The 14425-nt window shown below is 51.0% G+C and overlaps 1 protein-coding gene across 1 annotated transcript in view; it reads left to right on the top strand.

Moving 5' to 3' along the window:
• Positions 1 to 14425, top strand: part of HDAC1 (histone deacetylase 1) — a 200333-nt gene that overhangs the window by 152645 nt on the left and 33263 nt on the right. Inside the window, exon 11 of the mRNA XM_069622473.1 lies at positions 1744 to 1874. Within this exon, the coding sequence (XP_069478574.1) occupies positions 1744 to 1874 (131 nt within the window). The remainder of the gene's footprint in view (positions 1 to 1743; positions 1875 to 14425) is intronic.

Genomic DNA, 14425 nt, shown 5'->3' with positions numbered 1-14425 from the left:
ACATGAAACCCTAAAGAGTTTGGAACAAATACTCGATACCTTCCACAAGGCGAGCATTTGAAAACGGAAGGTTTTTTCGTGGCCAACGCTCCACTCACCAACAATACCCTTCAGGAAACTGGAACTCTCCACAGGGAACCAATACTTACAATATCCTGTACCCCCAAAGGGGACAGCGGCGTGGTATGGGAAGAGGCAGGAACCCAACCCCCAGAGGTTCTCCTGCCTCAGGCTCCAAATGACTCGGATTCGGGTCCCCTCCCATGCCTCTCCGGTCGGGGGCCGGCTGACATCATTCCTGAAAGCATGGGAGGGAATAACCACGGACCAGTGGGTGCTAAGTACCATAGCCCACGAGTACTGTGTAGAGTTCAACCAATCACCAAAATACAGACTCCATGACAACGGAGACTAACACCAGACCATCTTTGCATACTTCTTCAAGAAGTCGAGATACTGGAACAAAAAGGAGCCATAGAGATCGTACCTTCATCACAGGTAAAGGAGGGTATTTATTCAGTGTACTTCCTTGTACCCAAAAAGGATCTAACATGTGTCCTGTTCTAGATCTGCGCCCAGCTAACAAGTTTGTAAAACCACAGAAATTTCACATGGTTACCATGCAGGAAGTAATTTCTCTGCTCACACTCATATTTCGATGTTGCCAGCGCACAGAAAGTACCTCAGGTTTGATAGAAAACAAACATGATCAGTGCAAGGTACTAACATCTGCACCAAGGTTATTAACGAAGGTACTAGCCGTAGCGGCAGCACCCCTGTGCAGGCAATCCATTCCAGTTTATCCTTACCTCGACAACTGGCTCTTAACAGGGGACTCCTACGAACATGTCTGTCAAATACCCAAAAGACAATAGATCTTTTATTCAGCCTGGGTTTCTCTATCAATGAGAAAAAAAATCTAGCTTAGACCAAGTCAAAAAAATTCCTAGGGTCTCTAATTTGAACAAAGGACGGCCTCGTCTTCCCCTCCAACGAGAGGGTTCAAAACATGTTGTTTCAAATCCCTCACTATGTAGCCAGTCGAGAGGTAACAGAGTATGCAAGGCTATGCGTCTGCTAGGAATGATGGCGTCATGTATCTACTTGGTTCCTCATGCGCGCCTGCGCCCAATGCAAGAGTTGCTAAGCAACCAGTGGTGTCAGGACAGTGGGACAATTTAGTAGTCTCGCCGGCCCTAGTTCTCTTGCTGTGGTGGTGGTTGAGGGAAAGCCTCTTGAAAGGGAAATCCGTCACTGACCCCCGCAGTGGAAGCCACTCCAACTACAGATGCCTCCCTTACAGGGTGGGGAGCCCACCTGTTCCAGCAGACAGCAAGCTGAGTTTGGTCGGCAGACATGTCGCGATAGTGTTACAGGCACGCCCACGTCCCCTTTAGATTCTCGAAAGACCAGATGCAATACTCTGGTTACCACTTGATGTCGGACCATATGCACAGCATGTGAATCTAAGCAGATCCAATCATTAGTAATGCTATTACGGTAAGTAATGCATGTCATGTGTCTCTAGCTTCTGTTGAAATGGTGCCTAGGTCCCCCATAGATGGCCTTCATTGGAGGGAGAAGCCAGTCACTGTTATCTGTGCCTGCTGTTAGGATCCCATGGTATTTGTACATCCGTCATAGTAGTTAATTTTGTGGCATGACTTTCAGGTATCGCAATCTTAATGTATAAGAATGTTTACGCTGGATGATTGAAAGTAACCAATGTCTTTCTGGTTGCAGGCAGCGTCTTTTTGAGAACTTGCGAATGCTTCCACATGCACCTGGTGTTCAGATGCAGGCCATCCCAGAAGATGCTGTGGCAGATGATAGTGCTGACGAAGATGAGGATGACCCAGATAAGCGCATCTCAAGTATGTTTCAGTTGGCGTCTTTGTCTAAATATTGGCTTTTGGCCTGGCTATGAATACTGAGTGGGCTTGGGTGCACTGTGATGCAGTGTTTAAAACTTGGGGTGCATGGAGGGTACACTGCTGTGAATGGTATCTTACCCTGGTGGAGGGACACTGTTATGGCTGTTTTTGTACAACCACCTGCTGCAGGTTGTACGACCACAACACTAGTGAGGGGCTAAAGCACCTAACCAAAACAAGCCAAACCTCTTAAAGTGAAGTAGCTGGCAGAGATGGGTTTTACTCAGGAAAGGGTAGCCGGCTGAAAGAAAGGTACAATTATTCTACAGCATGGTGTCTGGCATGGATTCACATGTTCATGAATATGTTCATGCATATTCACCGCCGTCAGCCTGGGAATTCTTGGTAAAGAAAAGTCAGTTTCACTTCTGAACTGTCGTTCTCCTAACAACCAATCGCTGGTCTCTGGGTCATACTGCCCCCCAGCCAATGACTGCCCTCTACCAGCCTTCTTCAGATTTTGACCGCACATTCAAATGTTGGAGTCCTTGTGCTATAGCTCTCGAGCTTTTACTGCGTTTTGCGATTTATTTATTTTTCCTTAGGAGTTTTACTCTGGCTGGAAAAATAATCGAGCTTCAAGCTCCATCTTCCGACTAACGGGGACCCGTTTTCGGATTCATCAGAGCCCCGCAAGGGCGAATTTCCGTCTAGTTTCTTCTTGAAAGATTCCAGAAGCTTCTTCAAGGCCTACCCCGCGTGGACATGGCAGAGAAAGAAGACTCAACGCCTGTGTTCAGGATTTGTCCAGGATGTGGCCTGCGGAACATCTACTTGGACGACGAGCATTCAGTGTGCCTCTACTGCCTGCCTTCCAACCAATCGCACGTCGAGGTTGACTGCGTTTTGCCAGGAGATGGTCCCCCGCACCATGAAGGATTTGCGCAGGTGTCTCACGGAGTGGCTGCAGGCCAAGGGCCCCTGCTATGGGTGAGTCCCGGCAGCATGCCTCCCCCAGCCACAAGAAATTGGAGCGGTCTTCTAAGACCTTTGAAGGCACCTGGGCGACAGGGGCACAACAGAAGGCCAAGCACCGTGAGTCCGAGAGCACCGTTGCAACTGGCTCCCTGGCACCTTCAGCCATGAGCCAACGCTCCGGTGAAAGAGGAAGTTGGACCACGCGGTTAAGCTTCTGGAGATGTTTTAGTAAAGCAATTCGTCGAGGCTCAGGCCTACGAAGGAGACGTCGAGAGTGGCGAGGAGGAGCAGGCCGTGGAGGAGTTGGAGAACCCTACACTGCTGCCACCGTTGCTCCTGCCTCGGCTACCACCTCAACTCCCAGCAGACATTTCGGTGCACATTCTCCAGGCGCTCCACACCTTGTGTTAGGAGATTCAGATGAGGATACCCCTTCTGCCGACTGATTATCCCGCGGCTCTGGGAGGAGGGTGCACCATCCACCGCCTTTTCACCCGTCGCCCCCCACCTCCACCGAGGGAGGATACGGACCCGGACATGGCGACGACAGGCACGGATGACGGCAGGTTCTCCGCCACTCAGAGCCTCCCTGCCTGACCAGATAGACCATGCCATGATCTCTCGGGCCTCAGACCTGTTTCAACTGACCCCCCGAGGAGTGCCTGTACCAACACTGTGAGGCAAAGAGGAAGACCGTGATGTCGATGGGACAAGGGTCTTTCTCCTTATGAAGAACCAGTCATCGGCCCCGGCGAAGAGGGACTGGTACGAAAAGTAGAGGGTGTCGGACTCTGCCCAGCCTTCCCCGGATTCAGTAGTCTCGGTGGCAGTGAGGAAGAAATCCTCTGGCTCGGCTGCGTCAACGACCTCTTCCCCCGGACAGCGTGGGGAAAAAGTTGGACGCCATGGGGCGACGAGTCATCACAACGGCAGCAATGACCATCAAGGCGGCAAAACGCCCTGGCGGTGCGCTACGACTGGGAGCTCTGGTTTAAGATTGCTCCCCTCCTGGACTTCCTTCCCGAGGACAAGAGGCTTTGGAAATCCTGCAGGAAGATGAGGTGGCATCGGACCATGCTATCGGTGGCCACGGACATTGCCGATACAGATTACGCCAAATGGGCAACAGTGTTTGCCTTCGTTGGCGGGGGATGGTTGAAGGCCACACATTTTTGCCAGGAGGTGCAGTCGAGGATTTTGGACATGCCCTTCGACAGGGATAATTCGGTTCGGAAAGACTGTGGACGAGTCCCTCCAGGCCATCAAGCTGGATACAGAGACTGTGTGCGCCTTGGGCTCCCTGCAACAGCGGCGCCGTCCTTTCAGACCTCCAGAGTAAAGTCCCAAGGTTCCTTCAAGGGCTTCGGCAGAAGCTCATCGTTGTACCGTCCCGCTCTTCGGCCCAGGAGGCCTACAGGGGCCGCTGCAGCAAGTCCGGAGGAGGTCGCCGTTAAGTTCCCCAAGGCGGCGCACCCCAGTGGGAGGCCGGCTGGCGAACTTCTTCGTCAGCGTGTGGAAGTCCATCTCCACCGACCGTTGGGTGCTGGACGCTCTGGCCCACAGACACTCTGGAATTCCACAAAGTGTCCTCGCATACAATCGTGGCCAGGCAGGAAAACAAATGTCCCTCAGCTTTTGCTGGAGGGTCGGGCCATGTTGAAGGGCGCCATAGGGCTCGTCCCAAAGAGGCTCTGGGGCTGACTTCCTCATCAAGAAGACAGGCGGTTGGAGGCCCATCCTGGACCTCCGCCGTCTGAACAAGTGCATCGGATCCCAGAGGTTTCGGATGGCCACCCTTCAGCATGTGCTGGGACAGCTGAAAGATGGGGATTTCCTGTCGTTGCTGGACTTGGAGGATGCCTACTTTCACATCCCTATTCATGAGGGACACCACAAGTTTCTGCGCTTCGTGGTCCAAGGGCACCACTATCAGTTCAAGGCCCTTCCCTTCGGATTGAAGTTGGCGCCAAGGGTTTTCACCAAGTGCCAGGCGCCAGTGGCGGTGCAGCTGCATTTACGAGGGAATCCACGTTTACCCCTACCTGGATGACTGGCTCATCCGAGCGAAATCGAGGGAGACTGCCGTCGCACACATGGCGGAAACGTCCATCTGCTGGTATTCTCAGTTAACTATGCAAAGTCTTGCATTGCAAGATGCACTGTTTGTGGGGTCCCGACTCAACACTGTCATGCCAGGCGTCTCAAGAGGAAAGGATAGCGGCCATCCTGGGCAAGGTACAAATAGGTTGTTGACCCTGAAGACTGCATGGGTGAGGTCCATAAAGTTCCATTCTCGGCATGATGTCGTCATGCATCTACCTCATTCGGCTGTGCAGGCTGCAGATGCGGCCACTGCAGGAGTTCCTAGATGCCCATTGGATCCAGGTATTGGGAAGCTTCGACAAGATATTTCTGTCGAGGGATAAAGTGGTGGTGTGTCCGCACCACTGTCAGCAGGCGCAGACTTCCAGACCCCACTGCATCGGGAGACTGTCATGACAGACTCCTCCCTGGAGGGATGGCGCGCGCACACCGGAAGTCCCACGCAAGAGGCCTGTGGCTACCGGAGGAGAAGTCGTTGCATATCAACGTACTGGAGCTATGGGCAGTTTTTTGGGCCCTCCAGTCTTTCCTTCTGTCCATCAAGGGCGGTGATGCGGGCCTTCACGGAACACACCACCATGATGTTCTACATCTGGAAGCGGGGGGAGGGGAAGCACCCGATCCCCAGCACTCTCCAGAGAGGCGCAGGACCTATGGCCCTGGGACGTTGCCCATATAGATGTTCCTCGTCCCGTTTCATCTGGCAGGAGTGAAGAACATAATCGCCGATTACCTCAGCAAGGAGCTGCGCTCATGCCACGAGTGGGAGCTTCGGCAGGACCAAGTGGATCTTCTGTTCAGTCGATGGGGCAATCACCAAATTGATCTGTATGGGACGGCGATTAACACCAAGTGCCGGAGGTTCACCAGCAGGTTACCCCAGCCGGAGAGCCTGGGGGGGGGGGGGGGGACACAGTCTCATTCCCCTGGGACGGCCTGTTTCTCCATGCGTTCCCCCCCCGCCCTCCCTGTTGCCTTTGCTTCTGCGACTCATCAATCAACTCAGGTGGTCCCGGTGCAGGATGATCCTCGTCGCACAGTGGTGGCCAAGACAGATATGGTACCCAGACCTCCAGGACTTGTCCGTGTCCCCTCCAGTCAAGCTTCCTGTGGTTGCAGATCTTCTCGCAGAGCAGGAGGCGCGATTCTGCATCACGACCCAGGGTCGCTGAACTTGCAGGCCTGGCTCCTGCAGCGCTAGAGTTTGGAGGATACGATATCCCGGCGGACTGCAAGGAGCTACTTGCCAAGGCCAGGGTTTCGTCTACACTGAAATGCTATGGACATAAGTGGAAGAGGTTCACCGTCTGGTGCCGTGCACTGAAGATACCCTCTACGGATTACGGCTGCTCGGGTGCTGCCGTATTTGCTGTCAAAAGCAGAACTGGTGCATGCTTCCATCCAGATTCATCTGGCGTCTTTCTCCCGCTACACCAGAACTGCGGGGGGGTGGGGGGGGAGATCATCTGTGGTCACACCTCCTGGTCAAGAAGTTAATCAAAGGACTTGTCCATTTTGTTCCCGCTGGTGAAGGTCCCGGTGTGGCAGCTCAATGTGGTACTGATTAGGCTCATGGGTCCACCGTTCGAGCCTATGCATTCGGGTCCACTGAAATTCTTATCGTGGAAGACTGCGTTCCTTGTGGCCGTCACCCCCGCACGACGAGTGGGAAAGATCCAGGTCCTCTCTTGTAAACCTCTGTACTTAACATTTCATGAGACGAGTGTAGTGCTACGGACGTATCCGTTGTTCATGCCCAAGGTGGCGTCCGACTTTAATCTCAACGAGCCCTTGGTGTTACCTGTTTTATTTTAGTCGCCGGCTGAGAGGACTTTGCACTCGCTGCATGTGGCTAGAGCGCTGAAATTCTTCGTGGACCGCACAAACAGTTTTCGGAAGAAGTCACAGCTGTTTGAACTTTGACCATGTGAAACAAGGGAAGGCCCTCTCCAAGGCTTCCATTTCCAGGTGGCTCTCTGGCTGCATCAACCATTGTCACTGGTTGGCAAACCAACCGTTGCATGGCTGCCTGAGAGCTCACTCGACCAGAGCGATCGCTGCAACTACGGTGTTACTGTCTGGAGTGCATCTGCAGGGCTGCTACGTGCAGGACGCACACCTTCACAAGATTCTACTGCATCGACCGGGATTCCAGGGAGGAGTCCAGAGTCGGCCAAGCAGTGCAGCGCAACCTGTTTGCTAGAAGGGGGGGGGCCTGGTGAGGAGGTAAGAGATGCTTAATGTTGAGCCTCCCGTGGTTGTGCATGTGTGAACTGCTATGTATTGCTAGACCCCATGCTGGAGAAGGAACAAGTTACTTACCTGTAACTGTTCTCCAGCGTGGGTCTGACATGAATTCACATGCAAACCCTCCCGCCTACCCCTCTGTGGCTCTTCTCTTGGGCCTACTGCCACTTTGTGGGCTACCAAATCTGAAGATGGCTGCCAGAGGATGGGCTTGGGTAGAGGGCAGTCATTGACAGGGGGCAGTATGACCCAGAGACGAGTGATTGGTTGTTAGGAGAAAGACAGTTCAGAATTGAAACTTTTCTTTACTGAGGTTTCCCAGCCTGGCTGGGAATATTCATGAGCATGTGAACCCATGCTGGAGAACAGTTACAGGTAAGTAACTTGTTCCTTGCCTTCAGTTAGCTGTGTGCCATCCAAAAATAAGTTACCAGAGTTGCTGCTTATCTAAATCGGTGTTTCACTGATCTCCAAGCACCTGTAATTGTATATTACATTCTTAGGTTTTACTCACCTAGTAAAACTGTTATCACAAAAGTAGTTATTCCAGGTACAGTATATTGTCCAGTTGACTGATTATGTGATTTGTACTTAGTCAATGTACAACTGGTAGGGTCTACTGCCCTTGCATTACTGAATGTAATTGTGAAAGTAACCATTGGTTTTTCCTCCCCAAGAATAGGGTGACCTATACTGAATGTGTATGAAAAGGTTTTGACTACTGTTAGTATTTCAAATAAGGTTTATACTTTGGTCAGTGTAACTTCAAGTATTGTGATTACATATGTGTGATGGTACTTAGCCGGTGAAGTGGCACAGCGAGTAGAGCACTCGCTTTGACATCCGTGCAGAGCCTGCTAACGCAGGTTCGAATCCCGGCGGGGCCAAGGTCGATAAATGAGCACCACACACCGTGGGTAAGCAGCAGCGCTCAGATACCTGAGGGTTCGTAGCGCTATATAAGTGCCAAATTATTATTTTATTATTACTTATTTACCCCTAGATTTAATTGGGTCTACCTGTATTTAAATACATCATTTATTTGTACATACATAGTGTTTTAGTGTTTCTTTGGATCATTTGTACTACAATTTCATTTGTACTGATTCTACAGCCCTCTCTCTCTCCTAAAATGAGCCTGGCTGCTCTGTCTACGCTACATGTACTTCGGTGGTACGGCCTTATTCGAACAGTGGAGTCTAGTTCTGCCTCAGTGTAATGGTTTTGATGAAGTTGGGTAGAAATTCAGAAAAACTGTCCTAACAGTATGTATTGGAAAAGCCCTCTGTACTATCCAACACCTAACTGAGGTGTCTGTCCCTCCAAACTGTAATATGGCTTCAGGCTACACTCTGAGGCCTTCTCCCAATGACTTCCATGGTGTAGATATTTTTATGTAACTAGTTTTGTATGTGTGCGTTTTTTAGAACCAGAAAAAAGGGTTTCCTTTTGTGCTTGGTGTATACTCTTGCAAGTATTTTAACTCTTAAAACACACAAATTAGCATTTATTTGCATACATGCTAACCTGCCCTTTTCCATCTAGGCGTTGCTAGATCAGCCCTGGGTTTTTCCTTTGTATTCTGGGACTTGATGTACGACTGAGTGTCTGTGAGCAAAACATTAAAAAAGGACGATTACCATCTCCTGAATAGAATGGAGCATGTTAGCATGTATATGTTCGTAGTATCTACTGGCATTATGACCTTAGTGCTGGTATCAAGAGTTGCTGGCTCAGCTCGTGGTTGACCCCAAGAGTTGCTGACTCGGCTCTCGTTTGGCCACAAGAGCCAGGCCAGACCCCCCTGGCTCTACTCTGCCTTGTCCTGCCCCATTGAATCTCACGGCCCCACACCGCTACTCACCCGTGTTTGGTAAGAGTGAATGCAGTCCAACTTTACAAGACTTATCCCTTGGTATTGGGTAACCCACCTTTTTAATATAGACCTGTACTACACAAGCTGGTAGTGTAACCGAGCAACCAGGCTTACCTTAAGAGGGTAACGTGAGCTGTACAATTGAAATCTTAAGTACAAGTAGCCAAGTAACTTGTGTGGCTCGTGCGCTGAAGTTCTATGTGGCACGCACTAAGGTTCCAGAAGACTATTGGTGAAATTTGGTCCTGTGAATTATGGGGAAGGCCTTGTCCAAAGTTTCCATCTCCAGCTGTATCCCACACATTCACCGGTTGGCAAACCGACTGCTGCCTGGCCGTAAGAGGCCATTCCACCAGAATGATCACTGCAACGACAGCGTTCCTGTCTGGTGTGCCCCCGCTGGACATCTGCAGGGCTATGTGGTGGGCCACACACACACACACACCTTCACAAGGTTCTACTGCAGTGACAGGGATTCCAGAGTCCATGGTTGGTCAAGCAGTGCTACACAACCTGTTCGCTATTAGGTGAGCCTCTTCCGGAGGTAAGAGTAATTGCTTCTGTTGAGCCTTGCCACCTCTGTTGTACTGCTATGGATTCTTTTTCTGATGTTTGTTAATATGCTTAGAATCACATGCTGTGCATATGGTCCGACATCCAGTGGTAACCGCAGAGTATTTTCTCTTTCGAGAATCGAAAGGGGACGTCGACATGGGCATGCACGTAACACTCCCTACGTGAAGTGTAGTGTACCCAAGATCCCTCGTGCGTCGAGGTCCCTCAGATTGTTTTTTTCCACCCAGCATACTGGTCGCCTAATGCGGAGCTCGTCAAAGACATTGCTTATTGTCCCCTTGACCTTCGGTCGAATAGTTATATAAAAAAATTCAGATCACCCCGTCCATCCCTTATTTTGACGGCTGTTCCAGATCTCCGCCGAAGATCTTCCGGACTTTGACAGCCGGTGATCCAGTTCGTGCTGCCGACCACGTGGCCGGGCCTTCCGCCGGCCTACACAGTAGGGAGAGTGGGGTTGGCGTGGACATTTCTGTACTATCTGAGAATGCCTTTCCCTTTTCTTCCTCTTCCTCGTTCCCTTTTGGTCTTCGTCCCTCTACCCATCCTCAGCTATGAAGAGGACTCCATTTAGGTTTTGCCCCATTTGTAAGCGCAAATTTCCTTGGAAAGATGAGCACAGATGGTGTAACCGGTGCTTGCCCCTTGATCACAAGGAAGGATGCGTGGCTTGTAAGCTCCTCCGTCCTTGGACATTAAAGGAGTGTAAAGTCAAGCGGTGGGCGGCCTACGGTATGTCAAAGGCCGAGTTTTCTCCTGCTGCCGCAGCCTCCGAATGTGACGGCGAGAGTGGTGATCAGACTTCCGAACCGGAGGTTGTTGACCTTTCGTCGGAATGCTCGCGTTCTGCATAGTCTGTCTCCGCTAGGCACGGCTTAGGCACTGCTATGTGGAAGTCGCACCCCGGCGACAAAGACGAACCTGTACACAGCACTTCAACACAACCCCAAGTCAATCCTCGGCCAAGGCGAAGACTACCTCTGCGCCAATGGGTACACCAGAGGTTCCAGAGGCACCCACGACAGTCGGGATCGGCAGCCCTCCCCGCAGCCGCATATGCACGTAGTGACCGGGCCATCAAAAACAAAGGACACTATCCCCAATATGCCCGGCTCTGTCGAGACTCATCAGAAAAAGGCGTCCGACGGCAATAGGGTTCTGGTTCCACTGAAGACGGCACTGCCGAAAAAGGCTGCCTCTGAAGACAAGGCCCCGGCTCTGCCGAAAAAGACTCACTCGCAATCGCAGGCTGAAGCTATGCGCCTACCGTCTGCGGAGGGCGGCGCCGACCGTTTAGCAAGGATTGTTTCCGCCGATTCTCGGAATTTTCCGTAGGCCTCAAAGCATCACTTGACTGCCGTTTCTGAGAATCCGCAGAGGTACAATGATGGCCTAAGGAGAGTACCGGAATCCATCCATAAGACGAAAGGCACAAGTACGTCCCACCTCTTGTCGGTCCCGTAGGAGGAGTTCTCTGAGGGCGAAGAAGGGCTGTCTTCGACATTGAGACACAAATCTCGCCATTTTACAACAGAAGAGCGTGTTTAGGACCCTTTTCGACCTCTGGACCATTCTAGGTTCCGTTTGGACTAGAGAGAAATCACTGCATGGAAAGGCTGGACCGGTTTGTTTCCACTTCAGAACATCCCACACAAGAAGGCCAAGGGATGGGAGCCCTGTGGACCCCAAATCAAAATTTGACCTCCTAACTGAAGACATTCCTGCAGACACTTTGGATGAGGACCAATTCTCTAATTCTGAGAACATGCACAATCCCATAGAGGGCTGGGAGGAGAACCCGGATATGGGTGACCCTCAACCATGGCAGTCTCCAGATCCACAAGATCCGGATGTCCGATCTTTGGATTCCCCCAGACCACCCCCACTAGACAACCTTTGCCAGTGGATGATTGACATTTAACGTCATGTTGTGTAAAGCAGCTGAACACTTTAAGATTGCCACAGATGAAGCGGTCCCTGAAGCTGACTTCGTGGTGGACATCCTCGGAGTAGCTGCCGGTCAGCCAGGCTATTCTATCCCCTTCTCCCCCCCCCTTAATTCAATTAAGAAACTTGCTCTCTTGAGGTGTTATCCAAGAATAGAGCAACTCTTTCGTCATGCTCCCTCTGACCCTCTGTATATCAGAGGTCGCGCCACCCCAGACTACCTGGTGGTGACTACAAGAGAGAGGGCAGAAGTCCCTCTGTCAACCGGCGAGGCACCCCTGATAAGGAAGGTAAGACTTTATGCCCTTGGGAAGAGGGTCACGACTGCAGCAGCGTTTTCAACACGTATTGCCAACACAACTTTATTGGCCAGCTACGCGGACGCTCAATGGGCCACACTACAAGAAGGCCTACAAGAGGTTCCTGAACCTCTACAAACTCGTCTCCTGACCATTTATTGAGGGCAGACAAGTGAACCAAAGTATACTTAATAACACTTTGGATTCTGCCGAGTGGCTCAGGGCACACTCCTGAAGAGACATGCGTGGCTACGGAACTCTGGATTCAAGCCAGAGACTCAAGTGTCACTTATAAATAAACCCGTGGAAGAATTCAACCTGTTTGGGAAGGCGATCGATGATGCCCTCGAGACCGCAAAAAAGAGCATGACACCTTGAAAACACTGGACCAAATTACACAAAGACCCTCTACAAGATGAGGATCTGGGTCCAAACGGCTTTTTCGTGGCAAACGCTTCCATCAACAATACTCCTCGCGAAACAATTGGAACTCTCCCCAGGGAACCAGCGGTTAAAACCTGTATCCCCAAAGGGGTCAGCGTCGTGGGAAAGGAAGAGGCTGGGTCTCTACCCCTAGAGGCGCCTCGGGGTCAAAATGACCCGAAGATTCGGGTCCCCTCACATGCCTCCCCGGTTGGGGGCCGGCTAACATCGTTCCTTCAGGCATGGGAGGGGATAACTACAGACAAGTGGGTGCTAAAGACCGTGGCCCATGGGTACCGGTCCCCAACATTCAAACCTCCATGAGCAAGACTGACACCACACCATCTTCGCATACTTCAGGAAGTCGAGACACTACAAGAGAAAGGAGCCATAGAAATTGTACCTCTGTCATAGGTAAAAGGAGGTATTTATTCAGTGTACTTCCTTGTACCCCAAAAAGTATCTAACCATGCGCCCTGTTTTAGATCTGCACCCAGCAAAAAAATTTAAAGCCACAAGTTCTGCATGGTCACTCTGCAGGAAGTAATTCCCCTGCTTGCACGGGGGGGGCTTACATGGCAACACTGGACATGAAAGATGCATACTTTCATATTTCTGTTGCCAGCGCACAGAAAATACTTAAGATTTATGATACAAACAAGCATTATAATTTCAAAGTACTGCCTTTCGGCATAGCATCTGCACCCAGGGTATTTACAAAGGTACTAGCGGTGGCAGCAGCACATCCGCGCAGGCAATCCATCGCAGTCTATCCTTACCTCGACGAATGGCTCATAACAGGGGACTCTTACGAAACATGTCTGTCAAATACCCAAAAGAGGATAGATCTTTTCTTCAGTCTGGGATTCTGTCAATGAGAAAAAATCCAGCCTAGATCCCAGTCAGGTCAAACAGTTCCATGGGGCTATAATTCAAACAAAGGACGGACTCGTCTTCCCCTCCAACGAAAGGGTTCAAAACCTGTTTTAAATCCCTCAGTACGTAGCCAGTCGAGAGGTTACGGTACGCAGGGCTATGCGACTACTAGGAATGATGGCTTCATGTATCACCTTGGTTCCTCGCTTGCGCCCGATGCAAGAGTGGCTCAACAGCCAGTGGTGTCAGGCCAGTGGACAGTGAGACAATCTAGTGGTTGGCTCGCTGGCCCTCGTTCTGTCGCTGCAGTGGTGGTTGAGGGACAACCTCTTGAAGGGGAAATCCTTCACCACCCCTGCAGTGGAAGCCATTCTGACTACAGACGTGTCTCTCACAGGGTGGGGAGCTCACCTGCTTCGACAGCGCACAGAATTTGGTCGTCAGACATAGCATCCAACATAAACCTATTGGAACTGTTGTCAGTGTTCAAAGCACTAAAAGCTTTCCAGACCCAACTGCAGGGGAAGACGTTCCTGATCCTGACAGACGGCACCACGGCCATGTACTATCTGAACAAACAAGGGGACATTCTCTCCAGGGCTGTCCAAACTGTCCCAGAACATTTGGAGGTGGGCTCTCAAACGCAACATGGTCCAGGGGAACTCAATCTTCTGGCAGACTTACTCTGCAGAGATTTTCCACTACCAATGGAGTACGAATTGTGATTACAGACAGTCTCCAACGTTTTCGCAGAATGGGGCTTCCCAGAGATCGATCTGTTCGCAACTCTGGAGAACGCTCAATGCCAAGATTACACCTCCAGGTACCCCCAGAACCGTTCCAAGGGGAACGGACTCTGGATAACATGGTCGGGGAAATTTGTCTACGCTTCCACACCCCCCATAGACTTCCCCTTCGCCAAGATAGTGCCCAACATACATCAGGAAGCAGTCACAATATTGGTGGCCCCACCAACCCTGGTTCGCTCATCTGATGGAGATGTCCCAATCTCCTCCAATGAAACTGCCTTACCCTTACAACATGTCGCAAGACAGAGGGCAGACGCTCCACCCATGCCCGCAGACATTGAACTTAGCAGCCTGGCTCTTGAGGTCATAGTTTGGGCACCTACAACTCCCTCAGATGTATTGACATTCTCAGGGAGGCAAAAACACACTAGATACTGCTATTCCAGTAAATGGAAACTGTCATCTGCAACTCAAAGA

Source organism: Ambystoma mexicanum, chromosome 11 (genome assembly GCF_040938575.1).
Source record: "Ambystoma mexicanum isolate Mex_15411 chromosome 11, UKY_AmexF1_1, whole genome shotgun sequence".
NCBI classification, from domain to species: Eukaryota; Metazoa; Chordata; class Amphibia; order Caudata; family Ambystomatidae; genus Ambystoma; species Ambystoma mexicanum.
This window is presented reverse-complemented; position numbering and strand designations above follow the sequence as displayed.